The 13,678-nt window shown below is 47.5% G+C and overlaps 1 protein-coding gene and 1 pseudogene across 1 annotated transcript in view; one reads left to right on the forward strand and one right to left on the reverse strand.

The window, feature by feature from the left end:
- LOC115312046 lies at positions 1–564 on the forward strand (annotated as a pseudogene).
- Positions 565–5,397: 4,833 nt separating this feature from the next.
- The window catches only part of LOC115312043, a 39,676-nt gene continuing 31,395 nt past the window's right edge, over positions 5,398–13,678 (reverse strand). The window contains exon 5 of the mRNA XM_029970935.3: positions 5,398–5,601. Within this exon, the coding sequence (XP_029826795.3) occupies positions 5,462–5,601 (140 nt within the window). The 3' untranslated portion in view covers positions 5,398–5,461. The remainder of the gene's footprint in view (positions 5,602–13,678) is intronic.

Below are 13,678 nucleotides of genomic sequence, written 5' to 3' on the forward strand. Positions count from 1 at the left end.
ATGTCCGTTGCGGAACGCTGCATTGGGCTGTTGAAAAGCAGATTCCGGTGTCTGCAAAGGCACCGGACTCTGTATTTTCATCCAACAACAGCCACCGTCATTCTATCGGCGTGTGCAGAGCTCCACAATATCTGTCTTTCATCGAAGGAGCCAGAACCGGAGCCACACTTTGACCCAGACGAGCCAGGGTTGGAGTCTGGGCCGAACCCGGACGGTTCTGAGTCGTGCTCGGAGGGGTCAGCGGCAGATGACGAGAGGCTGGCTCCTGTCCACCCTCGGGTCAGCCTCTCGGACAGGGAGAGGGCTCTGAGGCAGCGCCTTGTTGCCCAGTTCCAAACCCGCCACAGCCGTGCCTCCCCAGAGCCCCACGCAAGCCACGGTAGCAGTCCTGCCCACCAGTGACACCACCAGCGCCAAGGAGTCCGTCGCCACAACGGAGGTCCCGCACATCAGGGACACCGTCGGCGAAAGAAAGCCTCTCATAGTCCTCACCACGGTGGCACTCCCGCATACCAGGGATGCCACCGGCGACAGCGAACCCCTCGTCGTCCTCACCTTGACTGACGCCCTCGCCACCAGACAAGCCTTCCCCGTGGCAGTATGTACTTCACTTGTTGCTCCACAGTCATGGGCGTCCATAACCTCCACAGTGCCAACTCCAACGCCTTGCGCAGTTCGTCGCACAACCACTGTGCTACCTTTACGGACATGTAGTACTGCCTTCGAAAAGCTATTCGGTGCATCACGGTAATGTTGATAGAGCCTTTTTTTTAAATTTGCAAGCAGGGTGCATAGAATGCGTGGGACAATAACAGAATGTATTGTAGGGTTATGTAGCTAGCCAGCGGGGCATCTGGCTCGCCCTTGCAGGAAACTAAGAACTCAATGAGGCTACTGGTAAGATCCATTTTCCTTTTTTACCGCAACATATCGTTTCTATCGGGTTTGGACGTCGATTCATTTTCTCTACATTTCCATTGCCCTGTTAAATTTTACAATCTATTTTGGCTACCACAGAGCCAGGTGTATTACTGAATAATCGCATATCGGATATGTGTCAGTTTGAATGTATAAAGAAGACAACAAGCAGTTTGTTTTTGAAAGTGCTTTCTTTTTTATAACAATGCCGAAACGTGAAAAATAGACATGCTTGAAAACACAGGTTGTAATACTTTCTTTAAAGTTAAATTAAGCATGGACTAGTAAACACCGTATAAATTCTTTGTCATTGACTCATTATCAACGATATATCACAGACATTATTTCACACTTCACTCAATTCAGCACACTCCCGTTTCGTTTGTATTTTGTCACACATCGAAGCATGACAGATTCCTTAGTAGAGGCATGTTGAGATCAACAATTATATAAGAAAACAAACAAACAAAAAAACACAGGGACACAGAGGAAGGGAAACAGGATAAGACGCACTCTCAACTGAAGTTTATTGAAAATTCAACTTCAGTTGAGAGTGCGCCTTGTTCTGTTTCTCTTCATCTGCGTCCCTGTGTTGTTTTTTTTTTCGGCGCTTTTTTGTTTGCCATGAACCAACTGGCCCAGATCTCTACTTTATTAAGATATAAGAAAAATGGCCAACTCGGAGGCCATTTTCAGGCGGGTGGCAAGTTGTGGCTAGAGTGCAGACCTCTTGGTTCCAACTAAAGAAAACGACATGGATAAAATTCCGATGACACAAGCCACTTGACACCTTTGATGAAAAAGCACACAGTACATATTGCTGTCCCACAAACATGAGGAATGGCTAGTTTTAGGATATATCTGTCATACCTGTCGCCGAGAGAATATTACTAACTTGCTTCACTGGTTATATTGACTCCAATAAACAAACGCAGAAGGCACAGTTTTTTGTAAACAAAATATCCACTGAAAGCATGGGCAGACTTTCCCGTGATGTCAACTTTGTTGTAAAGATGTTTAGACAGCAGGACATCAGCATTCCTTTAAGCGATGGCTCACTCGTAGTATTATTCACTGCACGGCGAGCCCAGTGTGCATAGGAACTTGTCCATTAACATGCACCACATACCAGTGGCACAAAAGAACATATTTCTTGTCTCCACCTGGAGAACAAAACTGAAAAAAATACCGACTGGGCACATAGAATAATCGCCCATTAAACTAAATTATTTGTGGCTAGACCCGGCGGTATTCAGCTCGGCGGGGCTCAGCGGGGCTGGGTCGGCGGTGCTGGGCTCGGCGGTGTTGGGCTCGGCGCGGCTAGGCTTGGCGGTACTGGACTCGGCGGTGCTGGGCTCGGCGGTGCTGGGCTCGGCGGTGCTGGGCTCGGCGCGGCTGGGCTCGGCGGGGCTGGGCTGGACGAAGCGGGGCTGGACGGGGGGTGGCTGGGCAGGCCTAGGCAGGTCTTGGCTGCGCTGGGCTTGGCTGCTCTCGGCAGTCAGCAGCAGAACGACCTCGACGAGCACTCGGGTCGTGTTCTGGAATTCCAGGGCCACCACCTGTGCGGCACGGGCTTGCCCCTGGATGGCCTCTGAGACACCCTCCATGGGTGTCTCAATGGAACGCAGGAGCTGAAAAGACGGGGCACTTAATGCGCAGCACCAACATATTTCTAGACACCTAGAGGGCGTGAAAGCTTTGCATATGTCACAGTTCGGTTTGCATCATGCTTTTGTGGATCTCCATTGCCCTTTGTTGCAGCCCCACTTTCACGGTGGGACTGCAAGGCGCCGTTGGCCGGACCCGGAGCCTTGCAGGTGACCTCGCATCTGCCAAGAAACAAAGAATGCTTATGTCATGTCACACAATCCTAGTTGTCCTCATAAGAGATCTCACCCCGTGAGGTGGAGGGCACCGGCTCGGCGGCCTGCTGCCGGTGACCTGCAGGGGCACCAACGGGCCTCTCCGAGTAGGGAATTTATAAGTCTTAGTCAGCACACAGCACTTGTCTATATTTTCTAGATATTGAGAGTGGGTTTCTTGAGGGTGCATTCCACTTAGGGGAAACAAAATTAGACTGTTTCAGAGGTAGTGCCATTCATGTCAAGGATTAACTTCCCAAATATGTCTAGTGGCAGCTTGAAAGGTCGCACTTCCAATGTTATGTGAAAATGTACCTCTATGATACAGAAATGGCATCTTACGACAATGTGCATACAATACAACTGAGGGTTGCAGCAACCACAAAAACAAGAAAAAAGGACTACACGAAAACTACACTTGTAGTTTTTAGAAACTTACGTATCACTGAATTGAATCTAACTTTTTTTCATAGGTGCTTTTGTTTTAGGGTTCGCCTTTACGTGGATGAATTAATCCGCCCTTTGATTCGCTGAATTACAAAGTGCCGGAACTTTTATGGATATATTTACGTTCATATTTATCACATTTAATTGCAGTATGCATCGTAGCTCACTGATAATACCCTTCACGGATATTCTCCTCCTTATTGGGATTGAACAGCTATATGTGCAATAGTATGTTATGTTCAAGTGTGCACTCACCTCGGCCTCGTCCTCAAATGCCGGGACAGAATACCCGGGAGCGCCCAGGGCCGAGTCCTCGCCCACCAGCCTCAAAATACGCGAGTATGACGACACCAGTGAGCGCACCCGGGCGCCTCCGCCCCCTGTTTGGCTGCGGGTAAAGGAAGTAATTCAATAACTTGGTCCACACTATGAGTAGACTACGCAAATTACCTTGCCTGTTTGGCCAGCTCCGCAGCCCGCGCCTTCGACACCCGCACGTCCCAGTACCGTTCCCAACCTTCCGGCTCCTTCCTCGGAGGCCCGAGGAAGTTGAGCCGGGAGGTTAGCTCGTTCCAGAGACGAACTTTGTCGCCTCTGGAGAGCGCCGGGCTCAGCTCAGTTGCGCCGCGTACCAGAGATGCCACATCCTCCTGTTCCTTGAGCCGTCATCAGCTACAGTGATTTGAACTAGGCACTCATCCGCGTCCCGCATGTTCTTCTAACCTTTTATGCGAGTTAACTCCATCTAATATTTTCTGGAACCGCTACAAAATCAGTTGTTCATTTCAATAGAACACGTGTATTTTTTTAGTTTCACAAGTTTCTTTAAAATAGAGCCGATGTGAAGGTTGCCGCCGCAAGGGATTGGCTGCCATCACTTCACTAAAAGCAGGAAATGCTCCTCCGGTTGCCAGAGAAACGAACGCTTGCGTAGGGACTAGGTTCCAGATAGGTACCGCCGGAAAAGCGTAGGTACGGCAGGGGGACAGCGTAGTTACTTCCGCTCTTCGGGGTTGCCTCTTGACGCCTCTCAAGTGAGTGACAGACACCAATCTTGCCTTGTCGTCACGGCGTCAAAGAGGGCGGTTTCGCGGTGCGCGCCGTTGCTTGGTTACACTCCTCCTGCCGCTACGTCACATCTGTTTCTAGTTTCTAGAAAGTCGAACATAGGACCCCTGTTTTTGCTATTCTTGGGTAACTGACGCCATTCAGCTCCATCTAATCGAGAGCTCCGTCGGCCGCCATTTTCCCATTGATAATTTTATAAAATCACATAAATTTTGAATTACCGTAACGGTTAGCTCTATAACTTTGGAATATGGTTTGGTATGCTGGCGCACTGCATTTCGATGAATAATGAGCATTCAATTTATGCGCGCTTAATTTTTTTCGGTAAGTAAAACTCTGTGATTTTTTGGGAGGACACACTGTAATGTGCCCATCTATGTCATTTCATTCAAAATTGATGGATATCAAAATAAATGAATGTCAAACATCAATCTGACATGCTCATATATCATACGTAATCTTCATAAGGTATTGTGGGCACCTATGCCGAGTCTAATGCGTAATAGGGCAAGAACAAGCAAGTGTATTTTCAAAGATTGCATTGCCCTCCCAACAACGTGCTTGTATACATCTTTCTATTATTGGATAATGTGGAAGGCGTATTTCAACAGAATAAAATTGGCAGTGATCTTTATCTCCAAAGTCCTCCTGTGTTCAGCGCCGGAAGGTGTAGCCGACCAGCGAAAGCAGACGTCACGCATACGAAATTCGTCGGCAGCAAAAGCGCCGTCGTTATGCAACCGTTTTTATACTTCAAGTTTTGCTTTTATTGTCTGCATTCATTTTAAAAACAAGGGTACATTACAGAAAAATATTATGTTCACTTGAATAGACAACGGCCGCCGCGACGAATTTCGATAAGGAGGCGGCGCCAACTCTCGATACGTGCGCCAAGCGCACCGCACCACTCTTCTCGGTCGTTAATGGGCGTCACCGTCCGCCGTTGACCCTTGCAAGTTTTTTGGTCCTATTTGTTATAGAAAGAAAGCAACGCTTTGTAATTTTACAAAATCAAACCGACCTGAGAAATACACATTTGAGGAAAAGTTTCAATTACAACGTTCAAGCGCCGATGTTTACGGCATTTTTAGATCGAGCTTCGTTAATTCAGACACCATTTATTTGTCATTGGTGAACAACAACAAGCTTGGAGGCATCGATGAGTTTTAAGTTTCATGATGTTTGTAGCATTCTTCAAGGTAGCGAATAGAAGATCTTTTTTGGCATACTACTGTTAACTTCGAGCAGTCCGATTGTCCTATTTCTTTAAGGGGACGCCTTGTGAACTCCCAAGACTCGCAGTCACCTGCAACAAAATAAATGGGCTATGCAGTTCACGGACCGCGTTAAAGAGTACACTGACACTGAGCATCGTAGGGCTATTCTATGCAGTCCAACTATAAAGATTAGGGTATTGTCACGAATGACAAATGATGAAGCGGCGAATGACTGAGGAAACTAAATCTTTAATACGGTGAACTTGTGCCGAAAACAAAATAAAGAAAGGCTAGCGTCGCAGGCGTCGATGTCGGCGAAACAGCAGAATCGAGTGTTGGGACGAGGCTGACTCCGGACCGCCACGCGAAACACTTTTTGTACCCGCGTGGGTTTCTAGAACATTCGGCTTAGATCTTTCGGCGCGTAGAGCATTCGTAACTCGATCACACGACGAGGTTCTCGAACTCACGAGAATTTCAAGCTGAGAGAATAAACAAAAGAGGAGCCCGCTCCCTGGATTCGAACCCGGAAGCTCCGCGCGAGAGTCAAGCGCGGCAACCATTCGGCCACGCGCTCGCTCGGCAACGCGCGTGGCAATATCACTGATACATGTTACAAAACATTTTTGGGACAGAAATAAAGAGGTCGCTTTAGCTATTGGACAGGAGATCGAACTATAGGGGGAGCTTTATCGAGCTTGTTGTCCCCACAGCCCGGTGTTTAATTACTAACAGAGAATAACAAAGAATTATAACCTCGGCCGTGCACGGTCTGGACACGAGCGCTTCACTCTTACCAGTGCTTTGGTTGCACGAGGAGCGGCCATTCGAATCCTCACCATCGATATTGCTGATCGAAAACAAACAAAAAATTCGGTTTGTTGTCCCCACAGCTGAAGCGTGCCGCCAGAGGCGTGGCTGTTTGATCTCCTCCCCAATAGTGACATCGCTGAATATCACGTTTTGAGGCACACCTCAGACGCATCGTTGATCTACAATCCATATTCCCTAAATATGGAGTTCACTGCAAACGAACATGGGATACGGATATGAGTGAATGGATAACAAAACGAGCCCACATAATAGCCACGGCAGTGGTCGCACCTAAGGTCACGTGACCTTCGTCGCATCTTCTTCAACTAGGTGGTGTTCAGAAAGGCACTTAACGTTGGGGGACGCTTTCTTGGGATCTTGAGAGGTCATCCAGATTTTAGTACGTTCCCTTTCCTGTTCTCTGCTTATCAATGTTTGCTTACAGTGTTCGCGAAAGCAATAAGTGACGGACTGACGGCGAAAGGAAAATAAACAACAAAAAAAACCTCGACGTTTTGCCATAGCAGGGTTAGATATACAAGAAGCAAAACAAAAATGTCTTCTTTTTTGTGTGTGTGTTCACTTCTTATTTTCTTTTATTTGTTATGTTTTTGACACTCAAATCTCCATTGTTGTCGTAGGTCGTTGCCAGGTCTGCGCTGCGCCTTAGTGTGGCAATCTTTATTTTCGTAAAACCACCTTTTTTCAGGACTTTTGGGGGGAACTCTAGGAAACAAAAGCCGCCTTTGGGAAGGTCGAGGGGAGAGCCTTAAGCGTACGAACTTTGGGCTGAAATATGAGTCACAATCAGTAGAAAAGCGATTTTTTTTTCAGGAGCTCAATCGAAGCCACCGTAGCTAATCGGATCTAGCAACACGGTTTGGTTGCTCGAAAGAATGTTCACGTCTGCTCGCGCCACTCCCACGCCACTTTATACCGAAAAATGGGGGTTGTGTGCATGTCTATACAGGCTAGAACTTGGTCAGCCTCATTGGGCGACGGCTCTCCCAGCTGTAATTGAGAAATTTAGCCAGTGCAGTACAACCGCAAGCCTGGAGTATTTAACGTGCACCATGCACTAGTGATACACGACAGCACGCCGGTGCAATGCTCATCCAGGTCGAAATGGCCAGGGGTGGAGATTGAACACTTCATACCGAAAAACTAAAAAAATGGTGGAATGTAAAAAAATTATTTGAGATAATTAGTACAAGATACCCAGAAATGTAATTAAAATAGATTATCAGATACTCTGGACCAAAAGTATTTGCAAGATACTAAGACACTTCAAAAAGTATTTGAAATACAGCACCTTGAGTAGAGTATTTGAGGTAGGCACAAGTCTGGCTCTGCTGCAGGAGAGACTTTACCATCATGCCGATGTTTCAGTTCCTCAAGTACCGAAAGCCTGCCTAGGCCTATCTAAAAAAAATCGAGAGTGCCTACCATGAAGTCTCGGTGTCTATCAAGTCACTCACTTGAGTACCAAGTCGACGCCGCGTGAGTTAAATTCCCGGGCCCCAACGAATCGTCGTGGTCGATCCAGACGGGACTTGCTGTTTCTTCTGTGTCAAATGTTTGTCCAAGTGCTCCCGCTTGATATGTTGCGTTCCGGAAAGAAATATCACAAAGACACATTGGTTGCGATTCACGAAGGTAAGCGTCTGACGTGCCCACATGGCTGCTCTAGAGGGGCTGGCCTTTTATTGGAGATATATGTGACAATGTAAGTGGCGCTAGGAGCCATACAAAACGAAACATAACTCCGCTCATTTTAATCTAAACGACGGTCAATTAATCAGAGTGCTATCAAAAAGTTGTCCCGAATTGCAACGTGACCAGGCATGAGGCAGGATGTAACGAGATATGCACGTAGCTGCAGGGTATGCCAGAAGGCGCAACCGCGAGGTGGTAACTCACCAGATTTAATGCAGTCGGTCGAAAGCGAATACCCCTGGGAGCATGCAACGACAGTCCTTTTCCCGTAGTCCACGCGGCAATCATTATTAACTAATAGTGACCGACCATCTTCCCTGAGTGGTTCGAAATGTTTCTTTTGCACACGATATACCCTAGAAAAATCGGGGACCCTCTTCTTCAGACTTCAGCCTTAACCTGAAGCTAATGCTTGTAGCGCATAAGGAGCGAAAGAAAGACTGGGACACAAAACTTGCAGAAATGGCATTCGGTACCAGCACGACAATCAGTCGGTCCACGGCTTTTACTCCGGTTCAACATAAATTTTGAAAAGAGCTAGCATTTTCCCTGGGAGATGGCCTCCTTCGCACATATCCAGCAAGTATGCAGCGAATCACTACGCAGTTCGCAGAAGATCTCTGGAAGCGTTTCACAGAGAACTTACGGGAAGCTCGAGAGAGCCTTGATGTCTCCGAGTCTGCAGCAGCCAACCAGTACAACAAGGGGAGGCGAAATCTGCAGTTTAAGGTAGGAGCTCTGCTGCTGAGGCGAGCTCATCCTCTGAGGGATGCTGCTAGAGGCTTCTTTGCCTCTTTAGCAAAGATATAGGAGGGCCCCTGCCACGTTAGCAAGAAGCACTTTAACCAGTCTTACGAGCTGATGCATCGCGAATCTAGTGAAGTGTGCGAGTCCATTCGTGTCTCCGACCTAAAAGCTTTCTATGTGCCCCAAAACGTTGAAATGTCGCAAGCTTCAGATGGGAACGATCCGGACCACCTCACGGAAGATTCCACACAGTCTCTGCCATAATACAACCTGTGACGGCGAAAGAGGAAGCACGATCCCAAAGTGATAGTGATAATGATATTGATTGGGATAGTTATATATATTCATTTCGGCCCAGCAGAGCCGCGGCGCCGCAGAACGGCAAGTCGCCCATACAGCGAAGACCCGCGGCGCCATGTCCAAGGATGTTGAGATGGTATTCTACAGATCAATTCTAAAGGAAACGGTGATGATGGTTGGAATGGAGCTTGAATACGAGGGTGAGGGATTGATCTCGTGGTTGAAGTGGGTGAAGAGTTATGCCTGCAGCTGTCTTCGCGACGGTGGTCTTCGCGGGGCCGCCATGGGCTGCTGACGTCAAGCCGGTTGGTCTCGAGCGCCTGGCGAGGGCTCCCCGCGTGTACGGCTTGCAGACGAGCCAGCTGAATTTTCCGGCGTCGCAGGGGGTCCAGCGCCCCCGTGTGGGGGCTCCAGGGGTTGGCGCCGGTGTTGGCCGGGCGCCGGTGTTGGCCGGGTGGCGGTCTTCGCGAAAGCGGGCCTCGAAGTCTCCCAGCTTGCAGTCGAGCCTTGTAACCGAGCATCGTAAGCACCCTATCAATCGAGGACATGGCGTGCCACTGGTCTGCCTGGCTCTTTTACGATGGGAAAAAGACGCCTTACGTCCCGCTTGCCTCCTCTTCCTCTAAATATATTCGTGTATTGCACTTGGGCCGGCGCCGTTCTTGGGCGCGACCACTTATTCCTGCAGCGTCATTGCCTTACTCTGTTGTAATTTTAATGCCTCGTGCCCAAGACGTAGCGGCGGCCACACAGCCCGCATCATCAGGCCCTCCACAGCCGCATCTGTATACCGTTCGGAAGTTCTGACGTCGGGCCCGCGCTCGCCCGCCTGCGAAGAAGCAACCTTGGGTGATCCGGAATGAAGGCCACCCAAAAACCTTCTAAACCTAATGTCCCTGAATAAAAAAGGTAGCGACATATTCTCCCTCCTCCTCTGACGCGCACACCCTTTGTCTTCATGTTTTGCTTTTTTACACCCGCGCTCGAACCTTCTACTGCAAAGCCGCCCGTACCGTCGACTGTAGCGCCGCCTGGTTTGGCCCAAGATAGCAGACGGTTTTACTATACTTGAGTCAGAGCGCAGTCAAAGGCCTGAAAGATACTCAACGCAAATACATACACACTGGCTAAAAAGCGCACTGTCACCGTCTACCAGCCTCAAAGAATGTGCTTAAAGAAAGACGATGAAAGCCGTGACGTCACACAGTTGGCGTTATTTGATTGGCGACTTGAGCTCATAGCATGCACTGCACTCCGACAGCATAGGCACTCCTTCTGCCTCCTGCTCTGACGCGCACACCTTTTATCTTCATGTTTTGCTTTTTTACACTCGCGGTCGACTGTAGCGCCGCTTGCATCGGTCCAAGATAGCAGGCGGCAAACCTTCAAAGGATGGCGCTACTTTTCCGTATAAAGGGGCTTTATGCAAACCGTCCCCCGCCCCCCTTTTTCTTTTCTTTTTTTGAAGGGGGAGTTTTGTGGGAAGCTTAGTTGATCCATTGCGTTGTACCAGGATTCCCGCATGTAAGTCCCACGTGGTCATTTCCACCTCGAGGGTGCCAAGTGCTATTCGCGACTCCAGCGACCTATAGGGGGCGCCACCATTAAACAAACATGGCGGCTGAGTCCAGGTCGCGTCAGCTCGGCCGCGCCGCCTGAATGGGTGGCGCATTTAATTTAACAAATTTTCTTTTGTTGAATGCCCAATTTTATGGGTATTTGAACTGAGACAGTTAAGTGTAGCCGGTGCGCATAAACTTGCCGAGCATAGTTTTGTTTTGCCGGTGTTTTTTGTTCTTTTCATGTCAAACATTATTTTTGAAGACTTCGTTCAAAACCGAAACTATGGGCTCCAGAGGAACGGTATTAGACTCTAATTAATTTTCATCGTCTAAGGAAAGCGGCGAGGGCTACAAAATTGTTCCACCGAGAGTAATTTTTAGCTAACTCGCATGCCTCGACCATGCGACTTATCTGTCCGCGAAATTGAGCTTTTGTGCCTGTCCGCGTTCGGTCAAGAACACAGGCTGCAGGAAAATTACGAAAATTAAGCAAGCGCTTCTTGAGCAAAGGAGCATGTCAAGTCGCTGGCGCTTCCCTAAGCAGCTGTTATTCGTATTTCATTTCAGGTTTTAGTAGCAACCGAGAAGTCATTTTGACGAATATGCGGATTATGTATTATATTACGTACTATGGTCCCACTAAAGCGATATTAGTATATTCTCCGGGTTGAAATATAAACTTAATTAACTAACTATTAGGTGAACTGCTGAATAAAAGTATATTTGACTGACAGAGAGATACTACTTAAACTTAGCCAAATGGTTCTAGCCGGTAGAACGGAGACGAATGCGGACAAACTGAGGAGAGTCTTCATCAGAGATTCACTCAGACCTCTCTGCATTGAACTTGACTTTGAATCCTGAACGGATAAAATGAGTATTTGTTGTGGCCGGTCAACCTGAGCAATGTAGACGTATATTGCTGCTGGCTTCGACAGGGGTTATAATATAAATATTGGAGGCGCGATAGATCCTAATGACGTGACAGCTTCTAACTTTTCGAGACGCGTCCCCCACCTTTTGAAAGCAGATAATTTCCCTCGTTAATCATATGCAGCGAGCAAATTTTCTGAATCAAGTAATTGCGAAATTAGCCCAACTCCTTCAATGTGGTCTTTTTCAGCGAAAAGCCGCCAAGATGAATAGCCAACGCACCGGCCGGCGTTAGTGGCTAAATTAAATTGAAGCTAATCGAGCACAACCAAACTCAAGGAAAGCAGCTATCGAACCTTCCCATTCACTTGACTGCAACATTGGTGTTTCCTCCAGTGAAACACTTCGTCTGTCGACCTCAGTCCACTGTTCTACATCCTTATAAAGAAACCACTTATCAGTTACCAAGCAGTCGTCACTTTGAATGTGATTAGAGACAGACGAGAAATCAAAACGTTTTTCCGTGATTCCTCCTCATCCAAAAAATTGAAAGCACGCGACCGTGTGAAGTGGAGTAAACGGGCTTTCAAACACGTGATGGAAAGAAACAATCTGCTGAGGCTTCACCACACTAATGAACACTCAGGCAAACTTAAGAAATTTTCGGACCTTCGTCAAATTACATTGCTCGCCCCCGCGCCGACAGCACGTGTCCGCGAAAGCCATCAGAGACGCGGCGGGGCGCGGAGCGACCTGGACCGACTGGTTCCCGGTTTTCCCGCTTGGCGGCGTCCGTTTTGCTGGAGTCGCGAATTGGCGATGCGAGCGGCGCTCCACCGCCATGAAAGACCGTCGCAGCGTATGCGCGAGAGCTCTTTAGCTCGCGCGCGGTCTCACTAAAACCGTGCAGTACAGCCAAAGCTAGAGGGGAGAGAATGCATCCCGACCTGTTCAAAAGGAGAGAAAGAAGGAACGGGGGAATCCCAGCCCTTCTTTCCTGTTCCTCCTTTCCCTCCTCTTCAACAGGTTAGCATACGCTCTCTCCCCTCTAGCTTTGGCTGTACTGCACGGTTTTAGTGAGACGGAGTATAAAATACGAGTGCGTTGTGCCATTCTCCGAGACGCGTAGCAGCGAGGAAGATTCCACAACTTTCGACCTTGCTTCATTGGCTCCATTGGAACGCCGCGTCGGATGCGGTCCAACTTCAAGCGAAACGAGATACAAATTGTTTATTTGTTTAGGAAAATGTCAAAAGGAACGGGTGGCTCAATCAAAAGTTAGATATAAAACCAAAAATTTTCAAGGCCCAGTAGTGAGTTTGACACTGTCTTCAAAACATAATTTGATGCTGTTATAAATATTTTCTAAAAAAAAATTTGGAAAGTTACCCAGTTACCGCAACAAAAGAGTAATTCACTACAATCAAAGCTAATAAAAAAAGTAAAGACGTTAATTTTAGTTACTTTTTCTAACTAAAAAAAAAGTACAGAATTCTCCATCCCCATCTTTATTGAATGAAATGCAAGCAGAGTACCCATACTTCTTCATGTTGTAAACATGCCGCGGTTTCCTCTCGCAATAGACGTCCGAAAGCTTCCCTCGCTTGATGGCAAACACGTCGCTGCACTTGAGCGTTTAAATAGAGCGCTCGATGGAAGGAGGCAAACGCGGCGCAAAAAAATGCAAAAAGCAACTTTATAATTTTTTTTAGTGGTTCTATAGGACACGTATTACGTTGCAAAATGCACTTTCCGTCTCTACAAAAAAAAATATATATATATATTTGCGTACTTGCATCACTGATTTATTTTAATGATTGAAAAAACTTTAGGGGAAGTAGTATAAAGAAATATTGAAGCATGTTCCAGAATTGCTTCTAACAGAAATTGTGACTCGCGAGGTATATATTGCGCAAAAAACATTTCTTTGGAGACAGCTCATCTTGTAACATGCGTGCCCTATCTATTCAGCTTAAAGAATGCTTATGGGCAGTTTAGTCTTCCTCCAACTCTTGTTTTTCGCTGTACGAGCTCAATAAGTTGCACAAATTGAACCACCGCGTGCTTTGTTTTGAAGCAGTCGCGCGGAGAGGTTTCATTGTGTAGATACCGTGCCCCATAGGTGGCAGTAAGGCTATTACTGTAATTAAATTAT

This window comes from Ixodes scapularis, unplaced genomic scaffold (assembly GCF_016920785.2).
Source record: "Ixodes scapularis isolate PalLabHiFi unplaced genomic scaffold, ASM1692078v2 PGA_scaffold8__174_contigs__length_109621045, whole genome shotgun sequence".
In the NCBI taxonomy this organism is placed as follows: Eukaryota; Metazoa; Arthropoda; class Arachnida; order Ixodida; family Ixodidae; genus Ixodes; species Ixodes scapularis.